This window comes from Camelus bactrianus, chromosome 7 (assembly GCF_048773025.1).
Source record: "Camelus bactrianus isolate YW-2024 breed Bactrian camel chromosome 7, ASM4877302v1, whole genome shotgun sequence".
NCBI classification, from domain to species: domain Eukaryota; kingdom Metazoa; phylum Chordata; class Mammalia; order Artiodactyla; family Camelidae; genus Camelus; species Camelus bactrianus.
The window spans coordinates 20,046,468-20,063,798 of record NC_133545.1 but is presented as its reverse complement, the minus strand read 5'-3'; the positions used below and the strand labels follow the sequence as shown (position 1 = coordinate 20,063,798).

At 33.3% G+C, this 17,331-nt stretch overlaps 1 protein-coding gene and 1 pseudogene across 6 annotated transcripts in view; both read right to left on the bottom strand.

Annotated features, from left to right (window-relative positions):
- Positions 1 to 17,331, bottom strand: part of TMEM209 (transmembrane protein 209) — a 28,369-nt gene that overhangs the window by 4,025 nt on the left and 7,013 nt on the right. For 5 of the 6 annotated variants that reach the window (XM_010947539.3, XM_074367064.1, XM_045511061.2 and 2 more), the window contains 8 exons: positions 11,744 to 11,919; positions 11,063 to 11,134; positions 8,902 to 8,998; positions 5,831 to 5,956; positions 3,817 to 3,914; positions 2,503 to 2,617; positions 2,310 to 2,407; positions 619 to 692 (listed from right to left, as the gene is read on the bottom strand). In XM_010947539.3, the coding sequence (XP_010945841.1) occupies positions 619 to 692; positions 2,310 to 2,407; positions 2,503 to 2,617; positions 3,817 to 3,914; positions 5,831 to 5,956; positions 8,902 to 8,998; positions 11,063 to 11,134; positions 11,744 to 11,919 (856 nt within the window). The remainder of the gene's footprint in view (positions 1 to 618; positions 693 to 2,309; positions 2,408 to 2,502; positions 2,618 to 3,816; positions 3,915 to 5,830; positions 5,957 to 8,901; positions 8,999 to 11,062; positions 11,135 to 11,743; positions 11,920 to 17,331) is intronic. The other variant, XM_074367063.1, reaches the window with a different exon arrangement.
- LOC123614728 (U2 spliceosomal RNA) lies at positions 1,856 to 1,956 on the bottom strand (annotated as a pseudogene).

Below are 17,331 nucleotides of genomic sequence, written 5' to 3'. Positions count from 1 at the left end.
CAGACCTTGTATTACCAGCTTCCCCAGCATTAGCTGGGATCCAACTTACTTCCAATACTATTTGAAGCACTAAAATTTCAAATCACCAAAATGACAAAGACAGCAGTTTTGAAATTATTTTAACGGTATGTGAGCTTCATTACTAAGTATTTAGAATAAAAGTAAACAACTTCAACTGACCATTTCCCCACTCCAGTGAACAATATTATGGACTGGGTGCTGACTCAGTCTCTCTGGAAGTGTAAACATTTTGCAGAAGGCTCTGTGGCTCACATGGAATGGCTTGAATAAAAATAGGACTCCGGCTGCTTTTTTTTTTTTTTTTTTTTAATTTTAAAGTGGCAAGAGCTTGATGTATCAGTCGTTCCTCTGGGGGACACAACTGTAAAGTCAATGATGTGGTCCAACTGCCTTTTTATCAATAGGGAAATGGAGGTCTCTAGGAACCAATGGAGTTGCTCAAGATGGCAGAGCTGAGCTACTACTACAAGCCGTATCTCTTATTGTTCAATCCACAGTTTTTTTCAGTATGTGATGCTGCATTCCGCAGAATCTTAACATAGGAAGAAAAACAGTAAATAAATTAAGTACTTGTATTTTTAAAGCATAAATACCTACCCAAGCATTCCTGACTCTTTGGTCTTTATGATGTAAAGGAACATTAACAATGTATGAAACATATTATTTCGGCCCTGGAACAAAGACAAAAAAGACAGCAAGATTTAAACCAAACCAAAGATTTGGCCTGACAGGTGAATGTGGAGCCTATCAATTTACACTCTACTAAATCAGAATTCCACATATTCAGACTTTCATCCATTCATTAAACAAAGTGTCTACTTTTGTGCTACGAAGTAGGAATATTGTGGCGAGTAAGACAGAGAGGATCCATACAATCGAGGAGCTTAAAGTCTAGTAGGAAAGGCAGAAAGTAAACTCAGAATTAAAAATAAAGTGTGATGAATGTTACGAGAGAGGAGGAGGTATAGAGGGCTGTGGGAAAACATGCATTAAACCCTGACTGGTGAGGCAGGCAATGTCTCCCTGAGAGAAAGATCTTTGAGATCTGAAAGATGAGCAGAAATAAACACATTGGGAAGTTCCCACACACTGGGAGCAGCATTTATGAAGGCCTGGAAGGGAGCTATTCTGAAGTTGGTGCCCCTATGTTCTACACACTAAAAATGCTCTATTGCAAAAATTAACAGCATAAACAAAAGTGCTGGAATTAAAAAACCTTTAATCACACTTCAAAATACATTATGTAAGTAACATGTTAAATGTAAATTAATTTTATCTACAAGGGACTACAAGGCAGCATTTTGCTGGCACTAAAATCAAACTACTATATGTAATATTTGGTCTGAAATAGCTCCTAATACAGATTTTCAATTGAATGATTGAAACTTAAATGGCCCCAAATAATCACACTTACAAAGTTGAAATATTAAAGTTAAAAAAAAGTCTTTCCTGGGTATCTGATGGAGTGGAAAACATAGTATATAAATATAGTAAATGTATAATTTCTTAGTAAAGATGCTGGCAACAAAAATAACTACAAAGGTCATCAACAGAATGGATATTTTTAATCAAGAGTAAAATACCTGGACAAGTGTAAACTGGTACAATAATCTTTTTTATAAAGTAATTTGATAATGTATTTTATTAACCTCGAAAATATTCCATAATCTAAACTTCTACTTTTGGACTTCAGACTAAAGAAATCACCCAAAATGCAGACAGCTATATGCATAAATATAAAAATTTAGCAGTACTTATGATAATGAAGGATAAGAAACATTCAAAATGCCCAAATATACGGAAGTGGTTGAATAAATTATGTTACAATCTTATGATGAAGTTTTAAAAATACCCATTAAAAAGTATTTTTATGAAGACTTAAACTGATAGGAACAGATACTACACTTGATCTTAGCCAAAAGGCCGAGAGGTGATTATGAAGACTTTTAAAGGCATGGAAAATTGTTATAAAGTTAATTTTTAAAAGATATGAAACTACACGAATAATATGATTTCACCCCATAAAAAAGTACAGAGAAAGACCAAAAAGAAATTTACCAAAAACCAATACACCAAAATGTTAACAATAGCTTCCTCTAAATAATGGAATAACGAGTGATTTTTCTTCCTTTTTTTCATGCTTTTCTAAATTAGATATAAAAGTAACACATTTTCCCTAATTTAAAAAGTTTACCTATTCCACAAATAAGAGTCTCTAATTTTAAAAATATTATCAAAGCAAGTCATCCATGACATTCTGTAATAGCAACTTCTACATTTAGAAGTACCTTTGGAAGATTGTAGGCATGACGCTGGTAGATTAGCTCATAATGGGGAGGGTTGACAGCACTCTGATAAATGCAAAAAACATTCTCATTTGTCACATCTGTAAAGGAAATATGCTACATTAGAAACAAAACAAAATCACTATATGTATTTCATGTGAAAAGCTCAACTCATTCTTTCACAAGAGGTTTATACCTGGTTTATTTGGTGTCTGAACGAAGTGCTGAGAAGTAAATGTCTTTCCATCAGGGTATTTAGGATGTGGAGGCAATCTGGAATCAAGGTAGGTGCAAAACACATGCATGATGATCTGAAGATGAGGAAACAAATTTTCAAAGTCAGCATGAAAATCTATCAAGTATGTAGGACTTTCAAAACATCTGTTTATAATGAATGCGATTTTTAAATTTTTCCCTAAAGAAAGAATTAGCAAAAATGCTTTCAAGTGGTTATATTTGTAAGGTGAAATTTATAAAATGAAAAAAGAGATATTCCTAGTTTTCTGTTAAGTGGATCATTCACACCCATAGTTAATTAACAGCAAAATCAAGACAAAATATATTACATTCAATTCTCAATTCTCTTAAAACTTCATTTTCACACATAAGTCATAAAAAAAAACATAACTTTGAAAAACTCTTAAATGCTCAAAATCTTTATAGTCTTTGATCTCATAAATCTAATTCTAGCAATCTTTCTAAAGCCATAATCCCAAAGAAAGAAGCATGCCTTATGTTATTCCTTGCAATATTATTAAAGGTAGAAAAACAGAAAAAAAAAGAAAAAAGAAAAAAAAGAAAAAGAAAAACAGAAATTTCTGCTTCTACTACATATGCCCTAAACTTTTAAGTCCAATATAGGAGAAAAATTAAATGACAGTGTGTAATAATGAAAATACTTAAACACTGGAAAGTGAAAAATAGCAGGATACAAAATTTTTCATGAGATGATTATAGCTATGACAAAAATATTAAAAAATAGCACAATCTAAGTAAAGGGGAAAAAAAAAGAAAAAAATACACCAAAATATTAACAGTGGTTGGGTTAAGAAGATGGCACAATTTCAATTTTTTAATTTCTACACTGGTTTCTAAATTGTTTCTTTTTCAGTTTTATATATATATATTTATTTAAATATATATATTTATTTATTTATTCTTTTTCAGATTCTTTTCCATTATAGGTTGTTACAAGACATTGAATATAGTTCCCTGTGCTATACATTAGGTCCTTGTTGTTTATCTATTTTATTTATTTATTTTCTTTTTGAAAAAACTTTACTAAAGTATACTCGGTTTACAATGATATGTTAGTTTCTGATGTACAGCATGGTGATTCAGTTATATATATATTCCTTTTCATATTCTTTTTCATAATAGGCTATTACAAGGTATTGAATATAGATCCTCTAAATTGTTGATACTTATATTTGTAATGGAAAAATAAAAACACATAAACCTAATACGAAAAATGTTAAACATAAAAAACAAAATAAAACTGGGGACTTACAGCTGAATCAGTGGGCAAGTCTGTATCCCACTTGCGGCCTTTGAAGTCTCCACCTCTATTCCACCGAAATGAGCTCATACAGCCTCCTTGAGAAAGTTCTGTAGCAAGAAAGGCGAAATTAAAAAAGCTAAGAATACACAAAAGAGAAGAAAAAAAGGCTAAGGGGTTACAATACAGAAAGCATATCATCTTAAAAACCTGATCAAAACATGTGCACAAAAAAATAGAAGATATAAAAGACTAATTTAAATAGTACCATGAAAAAAGAATCAGATAAATCCAAAATGTGAGACAAGACTACTATTCTGGATTCTTAAAAAAGCCAATGTCAATTTGACACAACATTGTAAAATGACTATAACTCAATAAAAAAATGTTAAAAAAAAAAAAGCCAATGTCACGTGGGGAAAAAAAGGTGGCAGAACTGTTCTAGACAAAGAGACCGAAAAAAGGATAAAACAACACAATATAATGTGTGAATGTCAACTCTATCCTGGTTAGGAATAAGAAGGGTGTATAACATTCTTTGGAAAATAGGGAAATTTGAATATAAACTATGTATCAGATGATACTATATAGAAATATTATTAATTCAGAAGGTCTCATAATTGTGTTACGGTTATGTAGGGAAGTGTTACTTTAGGAACTCGCGTGCTGAACTCGCGTGCTGAAAAGCAATGATGTGTGCAATGATAGAGCAAAAAAAAGGTATGTGTTCATATGAGGAGAAAGAGAATCAAATATGGCAAAATGTCCCTAAGTGTTCAATCTAGAAGGCCATATAGTGTTTGTTGTATTTTTAAAACTTGTACAATTTGATATATAAAACTTTATATGTATATATACTTTGTATATACGTGCACACACATATACTTTTTCTGGATATATAAATATTTTGCTGTCTATGAGGCAATCTTGCCAAAAACTGCAACCTGAATTTACAGGAAATACACAGGATAGAGGATCATTTAAAAATACACCATGGGGATGCATTCAGCAAAATTCACACCATGGGAAACTCTACAGGACAAACAATCCAGTTTTTTCAACAAATAAGTTGCAAAGAAAAAAAAAAAAAAAAAAGGATGGATGGGAAAACTACAGCTTAAAAGAAACTTAAAATATATTAACCAATCACAACATGTGATAACATTTTAATCCCAATTTAAACAAACAATACCACAAACAGTAACAATACATTTTATGAGACTGGGTGTTACGTACAAGAGGTTTGTGCATACTGTTGTGTCTAGTTTTAAGTATGTTTGAATTCTCCTTATATAAAAAGTCCTTTAAAATGTAATGATAAATGCTTATTCCTGAACCACAGCCCAAACCTAGAAGAGTAGAGAATCTTCAAATTAAGAGTAAAGAGTAATCTTCAAATTAAGATTTATGATAAATCTAAAGAGTGAAATACTATTTCTAAAACTTGTTTTAGTGATGAGAACATTTTACCAAGTTTATTCAAATAAAAGTAGGAAGGCATAAAGAGTATGTGGGAGTATCAGGGAGGCTAAATCTCCTGATTCCCAAGTCAGTCTTCTCAGAAGATTGTATTCCCTCCCAAATAATCAGAATATAACAGAAATATAAAGAAACAACATATTAAACAAGAATTATAAAAACTGAAAGAAATAAGGATTGGCACGCTGAAATTATGAAGAATGTCACTGTGGTACCTATTTTTGGTAGTTTAAGATAGAAAATGAGTGGAATATTCATGTGAGCCCATTTAGCTCATATTTAGGTTTTCCTATATAGAATAGTTAATGTATTCAAGGGTAACTACATTATTTTGACAATTCTTAAGCATATAAAATATAAAACCCAAAAGTTGTTCAAGTATAAGCCTAATGAAGCCATAATTAAATATATATTTATAAAGTATAAGATCATACTTAGTGAAACTTACACTTTTTTCAAAGAATTTCTTCCTTGTTATCTTTATTTATAAAATCTCAGAGTAGTGAAAAAGTTCTCATTTTTTTCCCCTCTTCAAATCAATAGTTACCTTTGATCCTTTCAAACAAGTATTCCTGATTTGGTGTGAGGTCTAGATACTGCACGATTGTATTCAGAGTTGGAATGAGTGGAGCTTTGACCAGAGCAGCCTGTTTCAGGCTAGTAATACTAGCCTCTGTTAATATTAAAACACACAGAACACAGATTATTCTTCATGTGGATCTCTGAAAAATTTCAAATGTTCTTCCCTCAACAGATGTTGAAGGAATAAACAAAAGCAATGACAGCTTATCTTAACAATCTGCATTACCTACTCTATCTACAATTTATCTTATCATTTCTGGCAAACTGGCCAGATTTATACATACACACACACACATATACACATACACACTCCCAAAACAGTCAAGTCCATTTTGGCAGATCTCTAAACAATTAATAGATTTTTGTGGGTTATACATAAAAAGATACATGATAGCTCTCAAACTCAGGTTGAATTCAAAGTTGTCCATTATGCCAGTGACAAGTGAAAACTTAATACAATACTGATTTCTTTCATCGTATCATGAAAGACAATTATCCAAAGAAATTAATAAGCCAACAGAAATTTTCAGGATGTCCAACCTTATTAGTAATACCCAATGTTGGGAAAAAGGCTTTCTTACATGTGACATGGTTGCTAGAATATAAACTGGTATAAGCTGTTTGAAGGATTATGTACATTAAAAACCTTAATATATTTATGCCTATTAAACTAACAACTTCACTTCTAAGAAATTATCCTAAAGAAATAATCGTAAATGCACACAAAGTTTTAGGTAAAAAGACGTTTACTCACAGCATTATTAATAACAATAAAGGGTAAAGTTTCTAAATCTTAGATAATAAAGGTCAGTTAAATATATTACATATATAAAAAAGAAAGTCTAACCATAAAAATAGTACTGAAGAATATTTAACAAAATAGAAAAAATGGAGGGAAAAAGCACGTAACAAAGTAGTATGATCACAGTTTAATTAAAAATATATACATATACATGTACCATGTACCCTATTTCCTCAATTCCTAAATATACACTTTTCACATTAATATCCTTAAATAATGGTATAACTTACAATTGATACATATAGCTAGTATCATAGTATTTTTCTCCGAAAAAGAACAATTGATTGTGACTTAAAATTGACTGATTGTGGTTATTTCTGGAAGCAGAAATCATGGGTAATGTCCTTTGTGTATTTCTGTACTTTCTAAATTTTTCACAATGAACCCATACATATTGCTTTTGTAGTGATAAAACAGTGTTGTTCTTTTTTAAAAGCACATCACACTGCTAAAATGTTGCGAAAGATACATATTTTTACGACTTATAAAGAAAGCTCAAAATGGATAAGCATAGGTTCAAATAACATTACCAAGCCCTGGAGTAACCATTCTGACTTTGCAGTCAGAGAGCTCTGGCCTCAAATCACTGCTCTGTGTCACTGGGTAAGTTACTTAACCCGTCTAAGTCTTAGTAGCCTGATCCATAAACTGGGGCACTAGCATCTGTAGTGTTGTGTACACTGCATATAAAACATCTGGATACTCAATAAACATACTTTAGCAATGTACAATTCTATTCTTAGTCCAGAAAATAAAGACTGATAAAAAGATACCTAAAGTGGAAACTTAATGTGCAATATTTCAAAGAGAAATTTATTCTCTAGAAAGAGCTGGTTGACTAAAATATTCTTTATATATTTTGGAACCTAATTACTTAACACTAAATAAGTTATAACACATATGTATTTTAGGTGAATTATATTTCACAAAATCTTAACAGTTTTATTTTTAGCAAGTAAGTTGAAAATAGATGATTTTAAGTTAGTATTTAGTCTATTTTTTATACTTTGTACAACTTTGTAACTAATATCTAGTAAGACTTGTATCTTGAATATATAAAGAACACCTACAACTCAATAATAAAAAGACAAGTAACCCAACTTAAAAATGGGTAAAAGGTGTGGGGGAGGGTCTAGCTCAAGTGGCAGAGTGCATGCTTAGCATGTATGAGGTCCTGGGTTCAATCCCCAGTACCTCCTCTAAAAATAAAGAAATAAATAAACCTAATTACCTCCCCCTACACACACACACACACACAAAACGGGTAAAAGGGGAAAAAAATGGGTAAAGGATCTGAAAAGATATTTCTCCTAAGAAGACACAGGAACAGCCCAATAAATGAAAAGATGCTCAACTTCATTAGCCATCAGGGAAATGTAAACTAAAACCACAATGAGATGTCGTTTCATGTCCATTAGGGTAACTATAATCAAAAAGATAGATAATAACAATATTGGCAAGGTTGTAAGAAGCTGGAACCCTCACACACTGCAGGTGGGAATGTAAAATGGTGCAACTGCTTTAGAAAACAGTCTGGCAATTCCTCAAAAGTTAAACATGGAGTTATCATATGGCTCAGCAATTCCACTCCTAGGTAATACCCAAGAGAAATTATAATATATATTCACACAAACACTTGTACACAACTGCTTGTATAATTAATAATAGCCAAAAGAGTGAAAACAACCCAAATGTCAATAAACTGATTAATGGGTAAACAAAATATAGATCCAAAAAATGGGATATTATTTGGCAATAAAAAGAAATGAAATACTGATAAATGCTACAACGTGGGTGAACCCTGAAAACATTATGTTAAGTGAGAGAAGCCAGTCACAAAGGACAACATATTGTATGATGCCAGTTAGATGAAATATACAGCAGAACAGGCCTAACTATAGAGACAGAAAGCAGACTGGTAGTTGCCTAGGCCTGGGGAATGGGTGGTAGTAGGAAACAGGTATGCAGGGTTTCTTTTTTGGGTGATGAAATAGTCTAAACTTGATTGTGGTGATGGCTGCATAACTTAAACCTTTCAATTATAGACTTTACATAGGTGAACTGTATGTGTCTCAATAAAATGGTTACATATTTTTAAAAAGCTATAAGGTAGACATTTAGTTTTTTTCCCTTTACCTCAGGATAACAAAGGATGTTGTTAGATAGCCCATTACAAGAAATTCTCCACTTGGCAGATTGAAGGAACTCAAATGCTGGGCTCTATCTTCACATACCTCCTATTTGAAGCTCTGGACAACCCATTCGCCTCATCTGTGTGCTGACAGACTCAATCTCTTGTACAAGCGGCACTAATATTGTCTCATTGATCCACTAGGAAGAAATGAAGTCAAGATTTCACACACCCAATTCTAAAGCATATCTCTATTTTCATGAAACTTTTTTACTGTCTTATACTTGAAATATTAACAGAGTGTAGTAGAAGAGAATGGAAGTAGCAGCTAGCTGAAGTCTAGAGAGTTAAGCAAATATGCTATCGGGGTGTCAGTTAACTAAGTTATATCCTTAAGTCACATGCCTGTTTTTTTCTGAAGAAGATGTAAAACTTTCAGTTACATGTTAAGTTTTTCTTAAATTCTTCTTTCTACGAATATTATACTTAGCTAATAGGATCATCTTCAGTTTACATCTCCAGGGTAATTATTTACACATTTATGCATGTAATATTTATACTGGCTTGTGATTAGTAAAATAGTTTTAAAAACTAACATAACTGATCAACTCTTAGCAGATTCACCAAATTCCCTAACCATGTGGAAAACATATTTATTATATTTACAATAGTTTGTGACTATTATAATATTGCTTCAGGACTAGACATTTCAAATGCCACTTTGCATGGCTAATATCAGACTAATTCTGGGATGTGAAGACTGTCCAAGGAAACACCCCAACTGGTTTGTGTGTTGTGTGTTTTGTCTGTGTGTTCACAGCAACTTCAACCACCATTTCTGGTTCCACGCTTCTGTTTAACCACAAAATAGAAGGATGAAAAAAGCTTCAGATGAAATATAAGTCTATATAATTACTTATAAAATTTTTTGAATTAAAAAAAAACCTCTGAAAATGGAGAGTTTTCTATAATCCATTTAGCAAGAAATTTGATATACTGGCAAGACCTGAACTGAATGGCTATGAAGCTATTTTAGACTTTATCCTACTTAGTGAGACTATTCATTTGCTTTGAAATATTAATGTGGTTGATTACTGAGTACTAACTAGACTCTGCTAGTATATTACAAAATATATAGTAAATGCATACTGCTTTAAAAAAAATCTAAAAAACTCTAAATTTCAGAACACTGTGGCCTAAGGAATTCAGATAAGGGATTGTGCTTGTATTTATTCTAAGCTAATACTCCTGACCAAGACTTCATATTTTAAATATAATAGTATTTTTAGATAAGTCTGCAAGTGTAAAAAGGAAGTACCGTTCTAGGACATCATTTCACTCGGTCATTCTTCCAACATTTATTAAATGTATCCTACTTGTTAGCCATTCTTAGGCTGCAATAAAATTATCTACAGGGTCCAGGAGAGAGATCTAGGCCTCATTCCCAGAAAGCCAACCAGGTTTCTGGTTTGAGAAAGCAGGCTGCTATTACCATCACTCCCTCTTGATATCCTATTTAGATTATAGGAGAAGAATACAAAAGGAGTACAAGTGATTTCAATATATTCCTATAAAACGTAGAGTGATGGGTGAGTGCTGAAGGATCAAACAGTGAAAGCGGCAGCCACCACAGCATCCGAACGGGGCTCCCTGCAGTGGAGGAGGGGCCGATCTGCCCCCTGGAACCTGGGACTCAGGGCACCACAGAGAAGGGAAGAGGCAGGGTTGAACCAAGGGAACTCACTCACTCCGTATATCGAGAGCTGGCCTTGCCAACCTCCAGGCCAAAGATTAGCGGGTTCTCTAGAAAAACTGAAGAAATTGATATATTCTGAAATAATTTCAAGTGTACGTTATCTTCTCTAACTTGGAAGTTTTCTCAGGGTAAGCACCTTGCTTTTGTCTCCCTCACATTTCTATAGACACATAACAGGCTCTGACAGCAAAGCTCTTTGAAAAGTAAAGTTGAGAGGTTGGGAAAGGGAAGATCTTAATAACTAAATACATTGTTCCTTTATCCACTCAAAATACGTGGACTTGCTAAAAATATGGAGGTGAGAAAACTCCCATGAAGACAGACACCATAAGGTACATGTCATATTTATCTTGATATATATACCACTGTTATTACACTTTTAAATAATAACTAGTTCTGATATTTTAACTAATAATTAACACCTCTAATATTCTAATTGATATTCTAATAACATATTTCGTATATTAAGAGGCACTAATATTGTCCAAAGAGTAATGTCATAACTTACATTTCTGAACTTAGCTGTCCATGAATCCATATGATCAAGAAGTTGTCTATTCATAGTCACTCTTGCCCAAACCTATTAAAAATATGTTTAAAATGAACAATCAGTGAGGAAAAATCTTGCCAGCTATCAGTCATTCCTTCTTCCACCCTCAAAAATATTTGGAATACTTTGGAAAAAACTTCACAAACATCAATATTGATCTAATTACTATGTGGTAATTTGTATTACTCAGTTAGTTGCTATTCATGCACATACATATTTTTAAAATTCCTTACATTGGTATGTTCAAAGAATATTCTTGTTTTTAAGAACAAAATTAAAATCCTATAGTAGGTATTAAACTGATGAAGTTACAGACTGTCAAATGTTCTAATCCAAATGTATTTTAAGAGCAAGAGTCTTGTGTATGTTAAGTACAGATACTTGAGATAATCTTTTTATAAATGAATGAAGAAAAATGTTTTAGGCAGGACACTCATGTCAATGTCATAAAGAGTAAAACATGCAATAAAGTTCAGTTTTAGGTACACAAAGTTAGATAGGAGCCTTTCCATTGTTTAATGTGTGCCAGATTTATGTTTCTAATCAGTAAAAGTGATTACAAAAAAAAGTTTCAGAAATAGAAGGCTTTCTAACAATCTGTAAATCATAAATATCAAGTCATTTTTATTTTCCATTTACCTCCTCTGCAGCTTGTTTAGAACTGAGATCGGCTTCATCTTTGTTAGCACATGGGGCCTGCGACCTACAGGCAAGCTGATACTGAAACTTCTTTAAAGTTTGTGCATAATCCCCCACAGAACGACTGTAGTTCCAGAAAGTAGGGCTGGCAGAAGGTGAAGTAGAATCTGGGCTCCCTACAATGATTAATTTAAAGAATATCAGTGAGTTGTAGGAATTTTGATACCTGGAGCTGGTACATGAACGCTGGGTGTCTAGGAACCTAGACAGTGGCAATCAGGGAAGACAAAGCCTTCCCGCTCCACCCCAATATTATCTGTTCTTTAGAGAACATGGACTGCTTGTGCTAAAGATTAAAAAGAATGCTTTCTGAGCAGCATCAATTTAAGAGCCATAATCTCTAACTGGTTGTGTTTATTTTTGTTGTAAAATTAAGCTTGTTTCATTCAAATGATTTAGTGAGAAACAAAAGACAAATTTCTTCAGGAAATAAATAGGCTAAGCAGTTCTAGCTTGAATTTTTAGAAGCTCTTTCTGAATGGGATAACTAAAGCCTCCTATTAATAAACTACTCTTTTTGGCTGGCAGCTAAACTCACTCTTCCCTGTGCTACGTACGCCGTGCTCCATTTATTGCCTGTAGTAATTCTTGTGTTGTACTAAAAGAGACCATCTGCTGATTACACTTCTAAATTTATAAACTTACTTTTAGGAAATGTAAATAGTTACATTTAGGGACTTAATCCTATAGTGGCAACTACCAGAACACTTTTCCCACTTTAAAGTTATAGTTTGTCTCTTTTTCCAAATTGAATCTGAGCTCCTTGAGGGCAGGGAGTAATTTTTTCCCCTAGCATCTAGCACAGTACCTGAATAAACAGCAAATTTTCAATGACAAGTATATGATACTTATGAAGAGCTTATGTTTTCGTACTTTAACTGAAATAAAAAATATCAATTGATATTTCATACCCACACACAAAAATTACAAATAGAAACTAATTTTTTGGCCTAGCAGAAATTTTAAAATAAATCACTATAAAATAATAAAGTTGCTTTTCTTGTGATGTTTATAGGCACAAAGGATGAGAAGCCATGAAAGGGATATATGGCAGCATTACAAGTCACAGCATCAAAACCTTGAAGGTTTGCCTGTCATGTGCTAGTAGCGCTGGTGAAAGTATGTTTCATGCTGGTAAAAAAAAATAATAATAATTACGTATAGTAAAGAAGTATCACACTTGGTGTAAACAATTTTCAAGTAGGACTTTTGGCAAAATTGACTTACAGGAATGAATTAATGTTAAGAAGTTTTAAACAAGCACAAATGATTCAATAAATAGGGAACAGAAAAGGAAGGTAAGTGACATGGTCATAATAGAGCACAAAGTTTATCCTATTTTGATTAATTATTTTGACTATTAACTTCAAAAATGAGAATCAAGCTGAGAAAAATTAAAACAAGAAAAATTTCAAGGAAGACTGGCTTTAGATGATAAAAGAAGTTTACACAGATGATAGAAATAAGTTTTAATATTTGTTGTACATCAGCTGAAGTCCAAGGAAAATATATATAGCAAGAAGTGACAAAATAAGGCCTTTCTGTAATGACCACCACCACCAAAATAGCACAAAACTTGTAGCTACAGAACCCCAAAGACCTAAGAATCAAAGCACACAGAGATGTGGAATTCTGGCAAAATTAACAAACCAGGTAACCTGAAACATCTCCCAATATATATATATATAATTGTTTATCAAATTAAAACATATAATTTAAATGAATAATGATGGAGCTTGCAAAAAAGTGAGAGGAATAGTCAGTGGCAAAAAATGAAGAGGGAACTGAAAATCAGAGCAGCCAGTGGCCTGTGTGCAATGCTGTGGTTGCTTGGGAGAATTCTGTAGGCTTTGGGAAACCTATCAGCTTGGATTTCAGTGCCTGGGAATGGGAAATGTGGATGCAGGCCCAGGAGAGGCAGAGCTGGCTTGAGACTGTCTTCCTATCTCTATTCCCTGCACTTGGCATAGAGCCAGGAACCTCAAAGTGCCGCATTCTCAGTGAGTAAGAAAAAAACATCTGCCCACTGACACCAGGAGATAACAAGGAAGCTTGTCTGTCTTAGGCTGTTTATAAAGAAAAAAATCCCCAGAGATTTAGATTTACAGATCCATGTTCACATGGGTTTAGAGTGCCCATTTACGCTACCTGTGAGGTCCAGGAACCTCTAAGACCAGAAATTACTTACGTTAGTTGAAGCTCAATGACATTCCTTAGGCACCTGATAGAGGCAAAGACAAAACTGCCAGGAGGAAACAAGGCTTCCACCTAGCCTGCCCAGGACAGACAAAGCACAGATAAAACTCTACTGAAGATGAGCTTATGAAAAACAAACAAAAAATACACAAATCACAGGAAATGTGTCTCCAAGCAAACGAGTCAGCAAGATAAAAATGTTAGTACATAATCTCCAAGAGCTTTAGATAACTGAATTACAGGACAGAGTTCTAAAAAGTATGTTTAAAGTGGTTAAGATAGGAAAAAGAATTCAAAACATAAGAACAAAACAAGATTCTCTAGAATAAATCAGGCGTACTTGAAAGAGAACCAAATAAAACTTTGAAAACCAAAAAAAAGAATTGACAAATTAAAAAACTCAATGGGTTAGGTAACCAGGAGTTTAGACACTGCTAAACAAAGAACCATCAGTCCAAACTGGCTAAAACAAACTGTGGGCTGAGGGGTAAAACAAAGTTCTTCTTTACAGGGGAACACTAAACTCCCAAATGTAGACGAAATGAAAGTATTAGACATTCTCCATTTTGCAACCACCACTGTGTTAACTAATTTAGGAGAGGATCATCAATGGATGCTAAACACATCAGGTGAAAGACTACTGGGGGAAGCAGGATAATCACAAGTCTCAAAGTATCATACTACACATTACTTATTAATTACAAAAGGGAAAAGCTACTACAAAGAAATCAGGCCATCACTTTGACCAAGTGATCCAATTTAACTTTACCAATAAAGGGAGAAAATGATACATATGTCTCCTGATGTGATACATGGAAAGGAACACACCGCTACCTAAATTGTATTCTAGCCCCTCAAAAAAACCCGGAACAAAAATACTCTGATTCTAATGAGATCACACAAATACAAATCTGCAAAACTAGCCTTGTATCTTTAAAATGCAAATGTCATAAAAGACAAAAAAGCAAACAAAAACTCACAAATGTTCTAGATTAAAGAAGACAAAAGAAGTATGGCAACTAAATGTAATAATGACACTTGACTGGATACTGCACTAGTAAAAGAAAAAAGCTACAAAGGTCATTATTGGGTCAACTGGAGGATATGTGAATATGAAGAATAATAACAATTTAAGTATGATAATCATATTGCAGTTAGAAACGAAAATGTCCTTGTTCTTAAGAGATGCATGTGAAATATTTAGTGATGAAATGACCACTCAGCAAAAAAGTGTGTGTGTGAGAAAGGAAATGTGAGTGCCTGGTTGCTCACTATTGGAGAAAGGGGTATCAAATATAGAAAGGGAGGAGGCTAGAATAAACCCTGAATAGCTGGACTGGTATCATATGAACTCCTGGTTTTTAATATATATACAGGTGGATGGTTGTAGAAATATATAAAGGTAGGTGTGTGTGTGTGTGTATACATTTACACATGCATTCCCTAGCTGTTTGCTCAGCAGACCTGCATTAACCAAGGCATATTCAGTGCCTAGGCATTAATTTCTAAATGCCATTCTTCACTAAAAGCAAATCATAACCCTTTGGAGAAACAAACTGACTCCAGAGCTGGTTAGCTGGGGAAAATACAAGAGGAGCCTGGAATATCTTGTGGGGAAGGAAAAAAAAAAGTGCTCAAAGAATGATGCATCTTGTCAAAAGAACACAGAAGCCAGACGATCACACTAGCCAAATCTGAGACAATCTAACTATCAAAATAAATGACCTAACTGGAGAGAAGAGAAAGCTCTTATAGTAGAATGACAACAAATAAATGTTAAATGTGGCTGCACAGCAATGTGAATGTACTTAATACCACTGAATTATATACTTAAAAATGGTTAAGATAGTAAAATCCTACCCCCCACTAAGTTTAGAAAATATAAGAGGGATAAAGAAGGAATGATGGTATTAGAAATACACTATGACAACCAATACAGTGATAATTAATTTTGAAAAGAATCCAGAAAGGATGTTAAATCTATTAAGTCAAAATTTGATGAGGAACAGGATGCTTATAGCCTCAAACTAGTTCCCCACAAGTAACTATTGAAATTTACAAATTAATTTGTACAAAATACTTACCTAAAGCCTATGGGCACAGAAGGGTTAAAAGCATACAGATGGACATAGATATACAAGGCAAACACTAACCAAAAGAAAATTACTATAGTTGTGTTAATGTCAGACAAAACAGACTTGAAGGCAAAAAACCTAAGAGATAAAGGTAAGAGGAATAACTGACCAGAAGGATATTAACAATTCTGAATTTACATGCACTTAACAAAATCTCATGTATATTTGGCAAATTTGACAGTATTACGAGGAGATATTTAATGAGAAACAATCAATGGGAGCCTTTAACACACTTTCCTAGTAACTAACAGATCAAGCAGGTAAAGAATTTAAGAACACCATCAAGAAGCTTGACTCAAATATGGAGCCCAGTATTTAGGGACCATGCATTCTCTTCAAAACACCAAGAACCATTAATTAAAAAGTTGTCATATATAACAGGCTTAAATGCAAGTCTCAAAAAATATTAAAAAATTAATAGCGTACAGATCAGAATCTCTAGTCACAGTACAATTCACTTAAGGAAAAAAAAGATAACAAAGCCTTTTATTTCACATGTTTGGAAATTAAAAGCAACACCAATCACCAATAATACTTTCAAACAATATTTTAAAATGACTCCTCTAGATCAAAGGGGAAATAAATATGGAAGTCAGAAAATAATCTGGATATGACAAAGATACATAAAGGTTACATAGGGTTCTTTGTATCCTACTCTGTAATTTTCGGTATCCTTGAAATATGTCAAATTTTAAAAAGAAGAAAAAGCATGTATCAACAAATAACAAGGTAATATTGATTTGTGTCTTTGACATTTCTGGCACTTTCAGGCAAAATTAAATTAAAAATCAATATAAAGATTTCAAGTGACACAAAGAGCCATGGTCCAATAACTGGCTTCCTCATTGTGGCCATGCTTTAGCACCTAATGTGCTTTTTGTGAAAGTTCCTGAGGGGGAAAAATCATTACTCGGTTCAATAACCTAATTTGGTTTCAAATAATTGACTTTGTAATAATCAAATCCACCCCAAACAGATTAAGATTTGCTAACATCGTTTCCCAAGGTAAACTAAAGGCAAGTTAAAAAATGTTCTGGAAGACGGCAGCACTACTGGAGTAAATTCACGCTCTCTCCACCCTTCCCTGCCACACCAGCCTTTCCAAAGACTCCTTGAAGGGAGACAACTATCACTTCAACAAGCTTTGCTATACATCACTTCGAAAATATTTTACAGCTTCAACTTTTAAACAGAAAT